The sequence below is a fragment of the Primulina tabacum genome, chromosome 5, assembly GCF_025594145.1.
Source record: "Primulina tabacum isolate GXHZ01 chromosome 5, ASM2559414v2, whole genome shotgun sequence".
Taxonomy (NCBI): domain Eukaryota; kingdom Viridiplantae; phylum Streptophyta; class Magnoliopsida; order Lamiales; family Gesneriaceae; genus Primulina; species Primulina tabacum.
In genome coordinates, this window is record NC_134554.1 from 11,297,070 (window position 1) to 11,314,430 (window position 17,361).

General features: G+C 31.9%; 2 protein-coding genes across 2 annotated transcripts; one reads left to right on the forward strand and one right to left on the reverse strand.

Annotated features, from left to right (window-relative positions):
• The first annotated feature begins 1,103 nt into the window (after nt 1–1,103).
• Nucleotides 1,104–4,857, forward strand: LOC142544120 (uncharacterized). The gene is made up of 11 exons (XM_075651195.1): nt 1,104–1,222; nt 1,308–1,517; nt 1,612–1,704; nt 1,797–1,913; nt 1,998–2,471; nt 2,542–2,796; nt 2,880–3,124; nt 3,214–3,417; nt 3,504–3,762; nt 3,842–3,949; nt 4,058–4,857. Exons 1-9 carry the CDS (start codon nt 1,115–1,117, stop codon nt 3,613–3,615), a joined length of 1,818 nt encoding a protein of 605 aa, XP_075507310.1. The 5' UTR covers nt 1,104–1,114; the 3' UTR covers nt 3,616–3,762; nt 3,842–3,949; nt 4,058–4,857.
• Nucleotides 4,858–11,286: 6,429 nt separating this feature from the next.
• Nucleotides 11,287–12,624, reverse strand: LOC142546520 (putative clathrin assembly protein At4g40080). The gene has a single exon (XM_075654276.1). It carries the CDS (start codon nt 12,514–12,516, stop codon nt 11,470–11,472), a length of 1,047 nt encoding a protein of 348 aa, XP_075510391.1. The 5' UTR covers nt 12,517–12,624; the 3' UTR covers nt 11,287–11,469.
• Between the last annotated feature and the right edge of the window lie 4,737 nt (nt 12,625–17,361).

Genomic DNA, 17,361 nt, shown 5'->3' on the forward strand with positions numbered 1-17,361 from the left:
TGTAAGTTGTCTAAATACCAATATCATGGAGTTTTTTTAAAACTTAGGGTTAAATTTTAGCACTTTGTGAAATAACGGTTGCAAGTGCAGTTGGCAATTCCACTCGTGAAATTTCAGAAAGATTGAAGTGGGTAGCGCGCGGACCTAGCAAACAAGTGTTAAAGTACTCTAGTTATTTGATTGATGGGGTCACTTATCATACAAAAGAGCGAGATGATGTACGAGTTGTGCAAAATTCCGGAGTAAGCTTAGTCGCAACGACAATGCAAGTTGCTAGTGCAAAGGATAAAAATCCAGTTGTGTCAGAAATGATTTTTTATGGAGTTATTAAAGAAATATGGGAACTTGATTACCAAATGTTTCAAATTCCAATGTTTAAATGTAATTGGGTTGAGAATATTAACGGTATTAAAGTTGATGATCTTGGCTTCACGTTGGTAAACCTGAAGAGAATTGGATTCAAGTCTGACTCTTTTATCTTGGGCAGTCAAGCAAAGCAGGTGTTTTACATTGAAGATCCTCAAGATCCTGCATGGCATGTTGTACTTGCAAGTCCCACAAGAGAGTATATTCACTACATGAATGATGATGAATTGGAGAATGATGTATCCCACTATCAATGTTTTACACGAGGGTTTATATCAATGGATGTTGATGGAATAGATGAAAATGAACCTCCATGCATTCGTGAAGATTGTGATGGGTATTGGATTGACAATAATTAAGTGCAATCCTAAATGACTTGAACCAGCATGATAGGTTACATTCCTTTACTGTTCTGCACATTACATTTTCATGTAGAAAGAAAAATAAAGAACTGAGTACTAATTTTTTTATGACATGCATTGCATAATGCATTTTTCTGATTGCCTAAAAAATTGTAAATGCTTGCAGGATGTCAAAGAACGAGAAGCCTAAACAGAATACTGCATATTCTGCCAATGACAATAGTTGTGGGGGAAAAACAGTTTTGGAATCTACAGAGACGGAAACAACAAAATCATCTAGAGGTCGTACACGTTTGGATAGGCTTGTTAGGCAAAAGGTTCATGGAATCAGAAAAGATGTGAGGTTCAATAAATTGGGACAGCCAGTTGGAGAATTTGCAGGTGAGATGCAAAGTTATATTGGAGTTCTTGTTCGAGAAAATGTAAAGATAAGTTATCAGACTTGGAAAATGGTTCCAAATGATGTCAAAAATTTAATATGGGAATCGGTTAATGTAAGTTATAATGTTTTGACTATTTTAATTATTTTTCATATAGTTATGATATGTTTAATGTTATGGGTTAATATGACTTTTACAGCTGACGTACAATGTTGATCAAAGCTGGAAGAAGGGATGTCTGAACTCTGCAAATAACAAGTGGCGACAGTTTAAAGCTTTTCTCACTCAAAAGTTCATTCTTAGCAAGCGGGATGACACTGAGGATTTGAAAGAACCACCTACTGGGTTTGGTATTACACGAGATGATTGGAGTTCATTTGTAATCAGTCGCTTGTCTGATGACTTCATGGTAAGATTCTTAATTTGTTATTTTCAAATTAGTAGACCATAACAAATTATTTCTATTGACATATGATATATGTGGGCAATTTTCAATTAACTAGAAATTGCGTGATGAACAAAAGAAGAGAAGAAAGCAAAACATATACCCCCATCGTATGTCTCGCAAAGGATATGCATGTTTCGCCGACGAAATAGTAAGTATGAGAAACTGAGTTAATTCGAAAAGTTTACTAAGTCCATGCTATGTGATTTTTAAATTTGTTGATAACATACATATTGTTTGTAGGCAGATGAGTTATGTGACGATGATGATATAAATCGAGCAATTATGTGGAAGAAAGGACGGGTCAATAAGAAGGGTCAATATAAAGGCGATGAGTTGAAATCGGCAATAGAAAAGATTGTAAGCAAACAATACATGAAAATGAATAATTTTTATTCATTATAAGTGTTTTTAGTAATTATCTTGTTCTTTTGTGCATGACAGGATGGTTATGTGCAACAAAAAATCGAGGGTACGTTGCAATATGAAGAAGGAAAAAATGATATCCTTACGAAAGCACTGGATTCATATGAACATTCTGGTCGTGTGAGAGGTGTTGGAGGTCATATCACTCCAAGCATCTACTTTAATATTGGTAGAGTATGGAAGAGTCCTTTTGGTGATGACCATATATTTCTTAATCAAACAAAGGAGTTGATGGAGGCGAAGATATTAATCTCAAAACAAGATGCACGAATCGCAGAACAAAATGCACGCATATCAGATCAAGATGCACGCATACAGAGACTTGAAGAAATGTTCAAAAAGGGTGCAAGTAACTTTGACATTGAAGAAAAAGGTAGTTGCTCAGTAAAGTTGCATCCCATGAATGACGATAAAATCAAAAAGAGTGCAAGCAACTATGCAACTTCGCATGATGATGACGTGAAAACTTTGAGCAATGCTGAGTTTCTGCATGTATCTGATTATTGCAATTGTCCATGACTATGATTTGTATCAATTTATAACATGATTATTTGTCTTCTAGGGCAAACCGGTTGCATTGGCATTGGAATCTAGGACCAACATTGTTGCCTACGGTACAATTGTCCATGTCAATGCGGATGATAAATTATTTCATGGTGTTCCATCACCCATTACTTGCATGCACGTATCCATTGATAATGATGTGGACAAATTAGCACATTTGCCATTTCCAATTCCAAACGAATGTGATACTGTTGGTGATGCTGTTGGAACACATGTAGCTTGGCCAGCACACTTCGTAGTAATTCAAGATGAGGTAAATGTCAATTTATATTTAAATTTAAAGTATCATAAATAATTCAATATTGCAGCTAACATATGTACATTTCCAATGTTTAGAAGCTTCAAAAGAAGAAAAATGTCGACCACAGAAATAAGATTGGTTTGTCTTCAAGTGTGCCAAGATCTTTACATCTTTTGTATTGTTATTGTAAACGTGCTCTAACCGATGAACAAAATTTATCACTGCTTTTTGATCATGATTTATTTGACGAGAGTTACGAACTACTTCTGCACCTTGAAGACATCATTCCTTTCTATAGTTTGGATCCAATATCTGCCAATTGTATAGTTGTGTACATGTGGTAAGTCTTCTTCTTTTGTTTGTTGACCACTTAAGCTGTATAAACTTAATTAATTTATCATATTCACATTATTCTGTTGGAAATTGTAGGCATCTGTATAAAAAGATGAAAAAAGACAACAAGACTGACAAGTTTAGATTTGTCAATCCACACACGATCCCATACATGCCATATGTATCCAAACTTGACAGAAACGGTAAAATCGAACACTTGAATGAAAGAGCAAGTGTTTTGGTCGAAAGACTAAGTGTTGCATCAACAAATCAACTAGTTTTAGTGCCACATAATGTTGGGTGAGTCAAAATTACAATATCAAATTTAATTTATTTTCTTGACATTTTATAGAATTGTATGCGCTAATTATGTGTTCTGTGCATAGTTATCATTGGATTCTCACTGTCATCGATCCTTACAAGGAGATGGTTTATTTGTTGGATTCACTTAGTCATCGAAACCGTTACGATGACTGGAAATATGTGGTGGATATGTAAGTTAATATTTTGTTTTTATGTCAAATTTAATTCAGTGAATAAAACACTCATATGTTGACTGTTAATGATGTATGCACGAGTGTAAGATTGTTTAATTCAAATAAGGAAAGGAAAGGGAAAAAACAAGATATATGGGAAGTAGTAAAGGTATGCATGTGTACTTGTCATTAATTAACGTTTATTTCAATTTGTGTATCAATCACTAACAAATTTTTTTTAAAATTAGGGTCCACGACAACCAGATTCGAAACAATGTGGTTTTTATGTTATGAGATTTATGAGAGAAATGATTGAAAAAAATGCTACCAGTGAGAAGAACTCGATATCTTCAATTGTAATATTCGACATATTCTCAATATTCAAAAGTGATTGTGTATTTCTCATTTTTCAATGTCTTTATTGATTGTTTTTTTACTAATATTGACATTGTGTTTGTTCACAGTTCATGAAAACTGAGTATTCCAAGGAAGAGATTGATGAAGTGCGATCCGAGTGGGCGGAATGCATACAAGACTATATTTATGAATAGGTATGCAAAGTATTGATGAAGTGCTTTGTGTTACAATGAACCAAATCAATCATTTTTCTATTTTCTTCAATAATGCATGGTATAGTATTTCCAAATGAATAAGTGCTTTGTAAAGTGCTTTGTGTTACAATGAATAAGTGCTTTGTGTTCCATTTCTGTGTCTATTCATGTTGATTTGTTCCAAATATTCCAATGCATTGTATAGTATTTTCAACTGCACATGGACCTATATATAAAACATTGGAAAATTAATCTTGATTGACAGTGGACCTGAAATTTAGAGAATGAAACTTGATTCGTAGCGATATTATTTGTGTTTTGATTTTTTCCAGCCTACTTTCTCATCATAAGAATGGAACTGAAGACTGAGCAAATGCCTCAGAGTTTTAGGAATTTTATTTCTTTCAATCAAGTCCCTGAAAAATATGATTTACTTCAATATATAGATTCCTTAGAACTTAAATGTTATTTGTTTGTGAATTGATGTTATGACTTTCTTTCGAGTATATAAATGTTGTTTGTGTTGGATGGAAATTTTTGGGATGTCCTACTTATGGGGAGGTCATGCCGAAATTTCTATTTTCCTCAGTATATATTAGTTATGACTTTATTTTCATCTCTATGCACCATTTGTGTTAGTTGCGTTTCCAGTGCATGTCTTGCTTGCAATCTCATCTCTTACATGGGTTTTTAATGGGCTTTCTATGTGTGGATTATATGGCAGGGATGAAATGGCAGGGGAAGGTTTTGAATGCATAAATGTTGATGAGGTCTGAGGAGATCGAGACCGATTATGACAAAAGATTGCAGTATATCCGTATTTTCTGTTTGGAAAATTTTGATATTGTGGGACTCTACTGCCACATTGCCATGTTGATGACGAACATGTATCAAGGTCAATTGCAATACTAAATTCAAATTTGTAAAATTTTTGTTTATCGTTGGCATATTTTGGATGATGGATTTTGAACAAAACATAGTCACGGATTTAATGTGGTAAATATTTTGTTTTTGATTGTTATTTTTGGTTTAATTATTATTATATATATATTGTAAATTAAAAGAAATTTAATACAAAATTTTTACCTAATGAAAAAAATTATTAACGACAACAGTTTTGAATTCTATTGAAGACAACGGTTTTAAATTGTTGTAAATTCAACAAAACACTACGATTTTTAGGCGTTGCAAAACTGTTGTCGTTGCTACAAAAAACAACGGTCTCAAAAGTGGCGAAACTGTGGTCGTTCATATATTATGACAACAGATTAAAACCGTTGCAAAACTGTTGTCAATAGTGCTAGATAACAACGGTTTAAAACTGTTGCGAAACTGTTGTCGTTGGTAGATAATACAACGGTTTAAATCCGTTGCAAAACCGTTGTAGTTGGTATAAAAGACAACGGTTTAAAACCCTTGCAAAACCGTTGTCGTTGGTAGAAAATACAACGGTTTAAGACCGTTGCAAAACCGTTGTCGTCCGTATAAAAGACAACGGTTTTAAACCGTTGTCGTTGAAGACACTTTCAACAACACCCTCAAGTTAGAACAGTTTTAAATGGCCTACATATTGAATCCACATTTTTATTTCGTTAGCTTCCCATTGGATCTAGGACAATATAATTTTATATACTACTATTTTTATTATTATGCAAAGCAAGTTATAATAATAAAAAAAATTAAAAAAGAAAGAAAGTAAGTTGCATACAAAATCGTGCACAAGAATCACCCGAACTTACACGAGGGGGATGTCTTGTATGTGTTTCATACATAAAGATTGAGTCGTCCTCGTTTAATTTCACTCGATAGTAGCATATTTCATCCAACAACAAAACACCAATTTTCCTATTTAGGTCTATAACCAACATACATACATATACATACATACATATACACACACACACATATATATATATATATGGTCACGTACAATTTAATTTATCACTTCAAATTCTTGCATGATGCATCGGATAGGAACTGACACACATTTAATAGAAGTGTTTAAGGGCCTGTGAAATATCTTTAGTTTAGATTATATACCAAATGGACAATGAATAACACGAACGAATCTTGAAATTACTTTGGAGATTAACAACAAAATTAGATAATGAGAAAATTTTTAGAATTTGATTGAAGAACAAAACAAAAACTTGTCTGAGACTATCTCACGGGTCATATTTTGTGAGACAGATCTCTTATTTGGTTCATCAATGAAAAAATATTACTTTTTTATGCTAAGAGTATTATCTTTTATTGTGAATATCGGTAGTATTGACTCGTCTCACAGATAAAGATTCGTGAGACTGTCTTACAAAAGACCTACTCGAATAACAAATAGCTAGTGTCAAGTATACTTTTCGAAGTACGAACTCCAAAAGTTCAAAGCCCTTTAATAATTATTTACCTCTAGCTACTTTTTTTTTTCCACCCTAAGATAATTACAAGACATTTATTTACATGTGCTTTTGGAAGGGCATAGCTTGTCTTTACGTGGTCATAAATTATATATTACATGTCTTCGTCTTACGGCCCCTTTTTCTCATGAATAGAATATTTTTTTGAGAAGAAAATATATATTCATCGATTAAATTAAGTGGGATGGCTCGAAATTTAGTGACGCAGAAGTACCTAAAATAATTATATTATAAAGTATGGTTGTATCAATTCGCTCTTTATAGAGGAGTATTGGCTACATGATATCCTCTGGGAGTGAAATGGAGAGTAAAAAAATATTTGGAGAAAAGAGAAAAGGGAAGAAATGGAGTCAGTGAAATAGTGTCGTTGCATGTTGAAAGAATCCATGAACGCAAACAAAGAGAAATTTGCTTAGGACTCCAATATTTTCAATTGTCAGTAATAAATATTTGGAACAAAATTTATAAAAAAAGTGATGAAAATCTTTAATGGATTAAGCAGTTTTTAAAATGACATTCTTTTTTTTATTGATATATATATTGTGATTTTTTTTATATTAGCCATTTTTTGATAAATCATAATTAAAAAATTAGTTGTATCTGATATAATATCTCGGAGAATATTATTTGATATGAATATTTTAGATATATCAAATTAGTGGATCCACAATTAGAGATGGAGTAGGATTCTGGTTGGCCAAGCTAGGAAAAAATATAAATATATATAGCTAGCTTCCGGTTGACAAACACAACATAGTTGGTGGGATATTTTTGTGGCTTATACATCAATTAACAGTAGGTCTTTTTTTTATCTGTGAGACAGGTCAAACATATCGATATTTACAATAAAAAATAATAATCTTAACGTAAAAAGTAATATTTTTTCATGGATGACTCAAATAAGAGACTCGTCTCATAAAATACGACACGTGAGACCGTCTCATACAAGTACACAAGTTTTTGTCATAAATCAAATAGTAAAAAATACGTGTATATCATGATAATTTATTTCTTATAATTTAATTTAAAAAGTACTAATTCCTACATGTTTATATTTAAAAAGGTACATAAATTTTCATTTTTAGAAGTTGCTATCTTCTTTATGATATTAGACCAACAGCTTTTCCAAAGAATGTATTGTTTGTATCTATAAGCAAAAAAACACGTCTACTTTTATGTTTTACAGACTTTAAAACAATTTTACCCGTTTGGTGCAAACCCAGATTTCAATAAATCGTACGTTCTGTCTTCTTCCTTTTATATTTTATGTAATATTCAATTATTCATGAAGTCCATGTGTATAATTTTGCTGCGGAGATGATACTATTTATGCGTATAATTAATTACATGTTTATTTTAGTTATGATAACTCAATCTCCTCTTGTGTAACATGGAACAATTATTCAATGTCCCCCGCTGGTTTCTTTGATGACAGAGGATGTGTCTTGTAAAACGGTATCACATATCTATATTTGTGAGACGGGTTGATTCAGTCAATATATCGTATATTTTTTTGACATTAAATTAATATTTTCTTATGAATAGGATCGGGTCAGAAATTTATCTCACAAAATTTTTTTTTTTGACCAGCAAATGTATCCATTTTATTAAGAAAATCAATGTTCACGTATACAAATTAACCAACCAAGATGGGAAATCACCATTCACCCAACAAAATGGCGAGGGAGAAGAAATATTTATCTCACAAAATTAACTTATGATACAGTGAATTTTTGTGTTGTTGATATGCAGAGAGCTTAAAGGGAATATATTCTCTAATGTTTTTTGTACAAGATTGCATTAATCTATACATGATGAATTCAAGTTTTACTTACTCTTATAATAATTAAATTATATGAATAAAGTAAGACAAAAACTTGTGTGAGATGATCTCATGAATCATATTTTACGAGACGATCTCTTATTTGGGTAATCTATGGAAAATATAATTATTAGTTTTTACGTTAAGAGTATTAATTTTTATTGTGAATATCAATAAGGTTGACCCGACTCGCAGATAAAGATCCGTGAGACCGACTCACATATAAAGATCCGTGATACCGTCTCACAAGAGACATACTCATAAAGTAAATATATTTGGGATAATATTGTCATTTCCATTGACGATTTCATTGGTGTTATAAATAATAATTACACAAAATTGTAAGTAAACATGCGAGTGAATCAGATAAATTATTTCATCGAGCCCTAATCCTACCAACTAAACACACCCTGTAGTTTAATTAATAACTTTTAAAAACAATTTTATTTTGTCAAAAATCTGAATATCCCGTACGTCAAGTGTCGCTAGCCAATCAAATACGAGCATGAGCAATCTTTTAAAATAAAATATTTACTAGCTAGCATTATATTTTTACACGCAAATTATTTCAAATTCAAAATTTGAAGACTAATTAGTAAGATAAATTATCAACCAAACTAGGGCTTTCTTGCACAAATATATAATTTAGTTTGTATTAAATTATTAAATTAATCAAAGCTCTTACAAATTCAATTGCTTCCTATCAGAAAGATGCCAATAAATATTTCATCGGTGGAGAGGTGGACAACTTTTGCAGCTAATCTGGCTAAAATAGCTATCGCAAGAGCATTAACATCAAAACATGTTTTAACAAACAAAAGGGCAGACGCAACGGCCAAGATGATCCAGGAAGAGTAGGTCTAAAATCTCTTCTTCAATTAGACTCGTCGATTTTAGGTTTATATATACAATAAAAAATAATATTTTTAATATAAAAAATAATTTTTTTGATTAATCAAGTCGAGTTAGTTAAAACTCTGTCTCACAAAATTAATATGTTAGATAGACACAAAAGTTTATGCGAAGCAGAAAACAAGGAGTCTAATTTTATCCCTTCTAGCAAAATGATATATTTAAATTTTAAAAATTGTGTATATATTTAAATATAAGTTATAATTTTTAGCCTTGGTTAGAATCCTTATCCTGCTGATTTTTCTTCGATCGAAGAATAGTAACGAGGATTGAGGGCTTATAGGTAAGTTAATTCATTGGCTGAGTCAAAGTGTCATTTAACACAATATTTCTCAATCATTTATATCAATAAAATTATATTTCAAGAAGAGTACAGTTTCTCGTGAGACGAATTCACGGATTCTTTTCCCGTGAAACGAGTTATTCCGATTCAAACTTAAATCAGAAGTAATTAAAAATAATATTTTCATGAATGAGATCGGGTTGGAGATTCGTATAATAAAAATAACCTATAAAACCATCTCACAGGAATTTTTGTTAGCCAAGAAATTTCACATAACCGACATCGAGTGACTTAAATCGGTTTTATATTTCCAACCTTACTAATTCAATTATTCAACACTTTCGTCAACCAAGTCATACGAGTATTTTGAGTTCAGTTGGCATAATGCATAGGTTCAATCTACACAAGCAAGTTTGTTACACGTATATACACGAGGAAAGGAGCAATTACAAGGATTAAGCTAAACAATATTTATTAACTTGAAGCAGCGCTATTTTAATTAACTCAACTCCCAATTGTTTGTTCTAATTTATTTCCTTAGTGACTGTGACTATCTCAGATTATTTAATACAACTTAGAATTTATTAACAATTTACCAGATACGGAAATTATTAAAATTTATTTATTTAGAGTTAAAAATGTGCGTATGACTCGTCCGGTGCTTGTGTTTTGAGGTTGAAGCCGTGAAAACAGCCACAGCAAGGATCACTTATTCATTTCTAACTCTCCCAAGCTAACATTGTAGAAAACCAAACGAACATTGACATAATAATCACGAACATCATAAAGCTCATTGCGACGTCGTTCGACTCCGCGCGTAGAAATGCTCCTTATCTGATTTCATTAAGTAAGTAGTACTTTTGCAAAGATCGGATAATATTGTAAATGTATGTTTCCATTAGTATTCAGACAACAATGTGTAAAAGAAACAAACAAAAAATTTATTTTAAATAAGAGGCATATATCATATTCATGGAATAAATGACTAGCTTTCAATCCCACGGCTTGGAAATGGAGATGAACCCGGAGACCAATTTATACAAGAGAGAGAAACAAATTTGTCCCCAATATCTTCAAAATATTATATTTTAAATGTCAACAAATTGGAGAGCTGAGTTAAGGTGTAGGGTCGTTGACCTAGTTGCCAAAAAGAATTGGGTCCATTGCAAGTTTATAGATAAGAAGAACGTGGTTGATTAATCGATCCTATTTTGAGTTGAATTCGAAATATATATTGCTTTATATCTGGTGAATTAAATATTTTTATTAATATTTTCTGAATACCATTAATATCACATGGCATGGAACCAACTTCAAATTCAATCATATCTTAAAGCTAAAATAAAAATATTTACAGTCGAATTCGAGTTTCTAGGATGGTAGTTCTTTTCCAAACCCATTATGTTAAAAACCCAACCTAATCCAACCCGACGTTGTGTATTCGATTATTTCAAGTTCGGGTTCGAATATAAAAATTAAAAACCCGGCCCTCGCTAATCCAGAGTGGCAACAATATTTCAGGCTTTCAATTCAAAGCATTTAAAAGTTTGAATTATTCATAAAAAAACAATAAATTTGTTTTTTTTTTTTAAATAATTTTCTGACTTAAGATTTAATGTTTGACAAAGAAGGGAAGCTAACCAACACGTGAAATCGAATCCTTATACTACTAAATTAAGTGATAACATAACTATAAATAAATAAACTTGCCTAAAAATATTAATATCAGTATCATCAATTATATAATGCATCACATATTTTACCATAATTAATAAAATAAATAATATATTTTCTCATAAATCTAATCGTCATAAAACTAATAATCTCAATCCATACTAAAATTTTTTTAAAAAAAAATTATGATACATCTCATTAATAAAATAGACAATCATCTTCAATCATGGCAAGTGGACAAATCGTTCATTGCGAACCTGCCGGATTGGAAATGTATCGAGTCACCGACACTCAAAACTCGCTCCTCAAACCGAGCTGACTCACTCATCTTCTCTCTTCCGACCGATCGCCCCCCTTCTTTGTGAATTTTCAGCATCCCAATTGCATCTTTCGCTTCTTGAATCGAAGCCCGCATCGTATCAATCGAAGCCTTTTTCATCGGATATAATTCGGATAACCTATTCTCACAATCTTGTGATCTTTTCAAAGAACATATTAGCTCAACGGAATCACCGAAATTCAAGAAATTTAACCTGTGCTTGAGCTCCTCGATTCTCAGTAGAATCTCGTTGACTGTCGAGAGATAATCGTTGTATAGTAGTTTAACGATTTCTTCGATTAATCTGTCGTCTTCCGGCAAGAGGGAATCTGGTACTTTGCAGATTTCTTCCAGTAATTGAACCAGAGAATCCATGTCTTTGATCAGATCAAGGTTCAAGAAAGAAGGGATTCTCTGTTCTTGAATCTCTTTCACCATGCTGTTCGAAGATGAGCATAGAAAATAACCCAAAACCCTCGAAGTAGAGAGGAGGGTCTCGAGGTAACGTGCATACCACCTCACCCACGCGGAGAGACCCCAGGTTGCCGCGGTTGTGCTGTCGCGGAAGGCGGAGAGTTTCAGGTAATTATACCCGCCGTTGGCCGGGAAAATCGAGAGCTGATCCTGGAGGATAAAGGGTCCCCGCTTGATGATGTGGTGGATGATCAGGAGGCATTTGAGGGCGACTATGGTGTTTCTAGTGCGGTGGAGGCGATCCATGAGGGCAGTAATGATAGCGGATGCGGTGGCGCGTGAGCTGTCGCCAAGGACGAGCAGGGAATTGAAGTGGATGTCATCATAAGCGGATGGCGGCGCGTGGGTGGTAGCGCGGAGTACAGCTTGGTGGAGGGTAGCGGCGGTTGGGTTCGAGAGTATGGCGGCTTTGGATAAGGATGCTTTGTCTTTGATGATTCCTATGAGATTCCTGAGTGTGTGTATTTTCCCCATGGGCTACGGCAGGAAAATGAAAGGAGTTGCAGGGGAAGAAGATCAAATTTTTGTGGGATATTTTAATTATATAGTTACAATTATAAATGTAATTGTGATTATAATCTACCTTTGATAAAAAATAAAAAAAAAAAGGGATAATGATTCGATATCATTCAAGAATGGTATAATTTGATCCAGTCTATTAATTAATTATACGATAGTTGACATGTTGGTGCATATTAAATTATAGAATACGACAACCTCACATGGATCGAATTTTTTTGCATAGTAACTCTATGTGAATACATGTTGAGTATGACCTACTTCAGAAAATTATAATTATTTGTTATTATTGGAGTTGTGATACATTATTCAAAAATTTTGTGAAGAACAATGCACATACGACGGCGATGCGAGGTAAATGAATCAAATTATTCGAAACTCCAGTAAAAATTTATTTGAATTCGTTTAATGAGCCTCGTTAAGATACAAAAATCAAGCTCAAATTTTATAATATTCGGCTCGTTAATTCGTGAACATGTTCGTTGGTAAGTTCATGAGTCATCTCTTAGATGAAAAAATAATAATTTTGATATTTGATTTATTGATTTTGCATATTACTTATGAAATATATAGAAAAATATATTAAAATAATAAATTTACAATTTTTAATAAGAATGTTATATTTTTTCTAAATATATAATTTATTTTTTTAATGAATTTAATAAAAACTTAAATGTATAATTCATATTTATTAAATTCGTTTAGATTCGATCAAAACTTGAATAAACTCGTGAGTTATTAATATATTCGTTAAATAAAACTCGAGATCGATTTGATTATAAACGAGTCAAGCTCAAACATTTAAGAATTTAGCTCGACTCGACTCGATTACATCCATAACGATGAAAAACAAGGATTCTAGACAATCGATATTGTTGTTCATTTTGTATCATACGACCAATGCACATACGATAACAATGACAAATGAAGATTCCAGATAACATATGCTAGCCATTATATTAAAAATGTGTTGGCTTGATATTAACCATTGATTAAAGAGATGTGACTGGTATAAATAAGAGTGTAAACTCTCATGTTGTATCCATAAAAAATCAATAATAGTTTGAATTATCAGTTTTCTTGTCACCTCTTTGACTGAAATCCCCTTTTTAATTTTTCTACTCGGCATTTAGAAAAAAGTTAAAAAAATTCTTCTCATTCAAACTAAGGGTGGACATCGGTTCAGGTAGTATTTTTATTACCCAATCTCGGTTAAAAAAAAAATTCAATACCCGACTTTCGGGTACCTCCAGTCGACTTTTTTGGCATAGAACCCCAAAAAACAAAATTCAGTTGTATGAAAACAACAAAAAAAATTGTGATTAAAAATGGGTGATAAATTTAATGTTTTCAACGCTTAATCGGGTACCTTGTTCGTCTTTTAAAAAGATAGATTAAAACATGGTACTTAATTATCAATAAATAGGGTGTTGGATTTAAAATAAAAATAAAAATGCATGTATCTATTACCCGATCAGGTACCGAAAAAACCCGACACCAACTCGAAATTAAAAACTTGGATTTGGGTCATGAGTTAAACCAAATTAAAAAATATTGAGTCGTTCTCATTCAAATTTCATTATATATATATAATTTTGATATGTTGTTCATCTATCATGTTCACCTCCGTGTCCATCAACGAGGTGAGACTCGTTTATTGGATGTGATGAATTATATCCAAATTATACATATAATATATGAGTGTCACCCCATTTGTGTTATATACACATCGTGCATACCTTCGTGTCCGCCAATGAGATGTCACTCATATATTGAATGTATAATTTGGATATGTTTCATAGCATCTAATATATGAGTGTTACCTCATTGGTGGACACGGTGGTGGCATGGTAGGTGAATACTATATCAAAACTATGTATATAGTTATGATACAGATACTCTAAAAGATCTGAGTTGAATTAGATATGTTTTTTATTTAGCGGTTAGATTGTTAGTTTTTTTGTTAGAAAGTTTTATGAGGTTAATAATTTATTTACTTCTACACTCATGTATATAAACATTGAGAGATTCAAATTAATATATTTTGATTTCCTCTCATATTTATCGGGTGTATAATCTCTTCTACAATGTAACTCATACACATGTCAACGAGCATTTCACATATGATGCAAGCACTTGAGACATGAACCGCTTTTACAACCGAAATGAACACAATTGTGGTATGGGGCGCAATCTTGTTACACTGGATTCAGAAAAGAGATGTTAGAAAAACACTTAAAATAACTCTGAAAACAACCAATAGATAAAGACACAAATACAAGAAAAGGCCAAATGCGTTAAATTAATAACTTTCGATTTCCTCTCATATTTATCGGGTTTAAAATCTTTTCCGCTGCCCGCAGAGGTCGATCCAACGGCTCGAATTTTTCCGAGTCAATTTTTTTTTTTTTTACAGGGAGGTGGGCCCGGATCACTCATGTGGAGTGATCCGGGTTCAATGCCTGCACGGACAGGTTGAAACAAACCCAAAAAAAGGCTGACACGAGAGAAGCACTGAAATAAACATGAAAACAATCAATAGATGAAGAAGCGCCAAATGCGACAAAGGTGTCGAAATATAAGGCACTCACGGTTGCCAAAATTTCGAACGCAATACTTGTAATTCTTTATCTAGAAGTAAATCATGTTTGGTAAGATCTAAGATAGTCTTTAGGAGTCCATACCATAAAATATTTATTTTAAAGAATCTCTTTTATTTTATTTTTTTTGAACTTCTCAGTATTCAGACAACATATCAATAAAATACTGAACAAAAACCGAATACTAAAGAAATTTTTATGAAACAAGAAAACGTATATGTACCAAGAAGAACTACGACTGCAAAAGTATTTGTATTATCAAGAAAACGAAAAATTCTAAATTGCAAACACATGTAGAATTCTGAAATTCATCTGTGAGATTGATACGACAGCTCTATTCTTCTTGTGTCCTCATTTCTGGTGGGCATCTGTCTGCCCCTGTCCTGTGACGTCGTCAGTTGTCTAATCTTTGCCTCCACAAAATCTGGACCATTAATTTTAAAAAAATTGATGTATCTCACATATGCGTGGCTAAAATTGAGCCTTTGATCTTCTCAATCACAGTTTAAAATGATTATAAGTTCATTACAATTGAATAAAAAATTTGATTTCATTTAAGTTTTGAATAAAAATAAATCAGTCGAACACATTACAATAACATAAAAATTCATGTAATAATTTTGTTTGATTTTTCTTGGTTATAAAAATATATTGTTTGATTTTTCGTTTGTATTGTCGATTTTATTGATTGTAGATTTTAGTCTAAAAAAATATAAGCACGTCCCTAAAATTTTATGTTTTTTTAAAGATGTAAAATTTTGTAACTTGGATAATTAATTAATTTATACTATTTTACTTATAATCTATTTCATGATTAAATACAATGCTTAACTCAATTTCTATCCATTGTCAATTGCTAATTTTTCTTGATTGCAATATTTTATGTACTAATTAAATATGAAACTCGAAATTTAAATTGAATAATCCAAACCGAGATTAATGGTTTGGTTTGGTTATAAAAAATTAATGGTTTCGCTTGAAATTTTATGAAAGCAGTATGATATTGTTTTATTCAATTGTTTTGGAAAACGAACTAAATCTTAGTTGAACACCCCTCCTAATCATGGGCTCTTCCGGATCTGGTAAATTTACTCTTCCAGATACAATAAACCGAACTAAATTGTAGTTGAACAACCCTAATAATCGATTTTATGTAATAAATGAAAATCGAACCAGTGACATTGGCTCTAATATCAATTGTAAGATCGAATGTTACAAGTTTTACTAAAAATTATAGCTTTTGGTAATGATGCAACTCAAATATTTTAAACAATACAACAATTGATATTTTCGAATATTATTTTCGCGTAGGTTTTGGAGACTGAGGATAGTATCCCCATACCCACACCTAAATATTTTGGATATTTTTAAAAACCCACGAATTTGAACTCGAAAAAACCAAGGATTATCATCCCCTGTTACGGTTTTCTCCATGAGACTCTGAAACCATGAGACAAATTATCTTATAAAAGTATTACTTTACTGTGAATATGAATTGAATCAATTAGTATGTGATATTGTATTAAAAGAGAGATACTCTATAATTACGTAGACATAAGCAACAATTTAAATTTAATGCATGTATCATCCCCCAACGCGCCTTGAATCACGGCGTAATTTATACGCCCAATTCTTCTGCTTCTTCTTTTTAAAAAATAATAATATCTGAGATTTATGCGAAAATTACAAGATGTCAAAAGGCCATCATATATTAATATATTATTATTTATGTAATGAATTTTTTTTAAAAAAAGCCAGCTGTTCCAACAAAAACCTAATTCTTTCTTTTTTAAAAAAAAAGAGGAAAAAAATACTCTTTTTGCAGCGACACAGTCGGTGCTTCATGTGCCATAATATTCTATCGCCAGCGAACTAATGGACCTCCTGTCTCGCAATAAAATACTTGTTATACATTATTATTATTATTATTATTATTATTAAAATTAGGAGTTGATATTACATTCTATTTTATGTTAACTACGTTTACTTTATGGATAAAATATGTGTCAAATATATTCATAAATAAAATGCAATTAACATGAAAGTGTGTAAACATTAACTCTATTTGTGAATTCGTTAATTAAACCATAAAACATTTCTTTATTTATTTTGTTAAAAATCAAACTCAGGGAAAAAAAAATTGTATTTAGGTTCGTATATGCTTAATTGAAGCAACTTTTTTTTTTCCAATAGATGGAAA

Coding starts and splice junctions, on each gene's coding strand:
- LOC142544120 (XM_075651195.1), top strand. CDS start 1,115: ATGCAAAGTTATATTGGAGTTCTTGTTCGAGAAAATGTAAAGATAAGT. Junction 1,518..1,611: donor GCTTGTCTGATGACTTCATG/GTAAGATTCTTA, acceptor TCAATTAACTAG/AAATTGCGTGATGAACAAAA. Junction 2,472..2,541: donor GCAATGCTGAGTTTCTGCAT/GTATCTGATTAT, acceptor TTTGTCTTCTAG/GGCAAACCGGTTGCATTGGC.
- LOC142546520 (XM_075654276.1), bottom strand. CDS start 12,516: ATGGGGAAAATACACACACTCAGGAATCTCATAGGAATCATCAAAGAC.